The sequence below is a fragment of the Vicia villosa genome, linkage group LG7, assembly GCF_029867415.1.
Source record: "Vicia villosa cultivar HV-30 ecotype Madison, WI linkage group LG7, Vvil1.0, whole genome shotgun sequence".
NCBI lineage: Eukaryota > Viridiplantae > Streptophyta > Magnoliopsida > Fabales > Fabaceae > Vicia > Vicia villosa.
In genome coordinates this window covers 106,365,590-106,367,930 of record NC_081186.1, presented here as the reverse complement: position 1 = coordinate 106,367,930, position 2,341 = coordinate 106,365,590, and the positions used below count along the sequence as shown (strand labels likewise).

At 24.8% G+C, this 2,341-nt stretch overlaps 1 protein-coding gene across 1 annotated transcript; it reads right to left on the bottom strand.

Annotated features, from left to right (window-relative positions):
* Positions 1–477: 477 nt before the first annotated feature.
* Positions 478–1,113, bottom strand: LOC131618189 (auxin-binding protein ABP19b-like). The gene has a single exon (XM_058889453.1). The coding sequence runs from the start codon at positions 1,111–1,113 to the stop codon at positions 478–480; it is 636 nt and encodes a 211-aa protein (XP_058745436.1).
* Positions 1,114–2,341: the final 1,228 nt, after the last annotated feature.

Here is a 2,341-nt window from a genome sequence, read left to right as displayed (position 1 = left end):
TATATCAAACCAATAATTTTTGTTCAATTCGATTCTTAGTAAACTAAACGGTTCGATTCAATTTGAGTAAATTTTTATTATGATTCGGTTCAGTTCAATTTTTCTCACGAACCGTTCCACGATTTCCTCTAATTTAAACAAGGTGAATTCTTATCTACCCAAATCAAAAAGTTGGGTAAAGTTACATTCAAATATAAAATATCTTGGAAACAATAAATAATTATATTATTTTATAATTAAATAAATATGTTAAAATTAAATGGAATCTTCTAATTTGTTGAAGGTACACTACCCAACTTTTAGTGATGGATAGAGAAGTTGTCCTCTTAAAACAATTGATAAACCATATGAATTTATTAAGAACCATATATAGTAGTCTCTTGTTTTGTTAATATACAAATTTAACATAAAATAGAAAAGAAAATTACTCATATGAATTTATTACTGACATAACTTATTTAAAACCAACACATAATTCTAACCACTACCGCCAAACTGACCCTTAAGCTTCTTAATTTGTTCGACATCAAGTAAAGTAGTTTGTGCAATTATGGAACTTGATAAATCATTGCCAAATAATAGATTATCAAACAAATGCACACTAGGGTTTGAGCTACTAAAAAATGCAAAACCAGTGCCTTTTTTACCACTAGTGTTAACTAGAAAATGCAATACTCCCTTTGGAATAACCATAACATCACCAGGTTTAAGAACCTTTAAATAAACTTTGTTTGGCGTAATAAATCCGGCCGTCACTTCGCCTTCATAATTGATAATTAATTCAGTAGCATCAGGATGAGAGTGAAGTGGTACCGTTCCATTTACATCCATGTCTGCTCTTACCGCCGAAACACCAAGTCCGTTAAGACCTGGTATTTGGGTGACAAATGCAGGAGTAAATCCAACCTTAAAAGGATCTTCTATTTTTGGAGCTACAAAGCCAGAGAATACAAAATCATTCACTGTTACATTATCTTCCGATTTGCATTGATACCCTGAAGGGGTGGTTGGAAGTAATAGGTTTGCTACACAAAAATCATTGCTAGAAGTAGCATGAGGGATATAAAATGAGGCAAGAGAAAAAAAGAAAATAATAGTGTGAATAATCTTCATATCTTGAATTTGGATGAGACAAGAGAATAATGAGATTAACTTGTTATTTATAATGATAATTCTTGAAAGTTGGTTAACTAATTTCTTTAATTAATTTGAAATAGTTATAGTTTATTTGGAATATGTGAAATTATTTTATTATAACTTATTTTTTGAAGATAATTATTATAATTTATTTGAAGATAGTAAATTATAAATATTTTATTGTATATTTTGAATATACTTGATTATTTTATTTTATTTAAAATTATTACTATTTACATATACTAGACTATTTTAAAAAATATTAATTTTAATATAGTTATCCACTTTTTTTCCTAATACTTTATACACCCTTATCCACTATTTACGTATAATTTGTGAACTTTTTTCCTAAAAGTTTTTTTCCTAATATATACTTCTTCCTAAATTACCCTTGAATATGTATTTAAATAATTTTTTTAAAAGTTATTTTACTATTAAAATATTTTAAACTATTTGGTTTAAAATAGTTAATACTATTAAAAGTTTTAGCAAAATTCGCTAACATTAATTACAGGGGTGAATTACTATTAACCCTTAATAGATTGACTGAACAACTATTCGGTTAATCCATGAGTGACGTGGTTCTCGGCTCATAAATATCTTTATTAATATTAAAATATTGAATATATATTATATTAATTTATAAATGCTCTAAGGTATTAACTATTAAGAGTTATTCAAGAGATGATTAAATTACTTTAAATACCTTGTAATTTTCATGCTTGTTGCTCTCTAAAATAATTATTTTCTTTTTAAGAAATAATATATTTTAAATATTTGGTGTTCATTTAAATTGTTCAAAGTTACAAAATTATAAAATAGTAGTAAAGTTATGAAATTCATTTATGAGATACTCTAAACTACGAATAAATAATCTAAACTCCTCTAAATTAATAGAAAATATATTATAATATATTTATAAATTTTTTATTATAATAATTATTGAATTGTGAATTTATAATCCGTTGGTTTCAACATAATATGTATGACATATCTATCATTTTTTAGAAAACAATCTTGAGAATAAAATCTATGACAAAGGAAGGACACTACCAAAAAAAATAAAAACAACTCTTTCATAAGCAAAAGCCCTCGTAACATACAATTTTTTTAACAAACCTCATAATAAATAAATTTTAATCACTTATAACTTATATAATTTGTAAAAAAAAAATCAAATAGAAATAAAAATTTTAAAAATAAA

Bases quoted from the DNA above. Each gene is read 5' to 3' on its own strand.
- LOC131618189 (XM_058889453.1), bottom strand. From the start codon at position 1,113: ATGAAGATTATTCACACTATTATTTTCTTTTTTTCTCTTGCCTCATTT.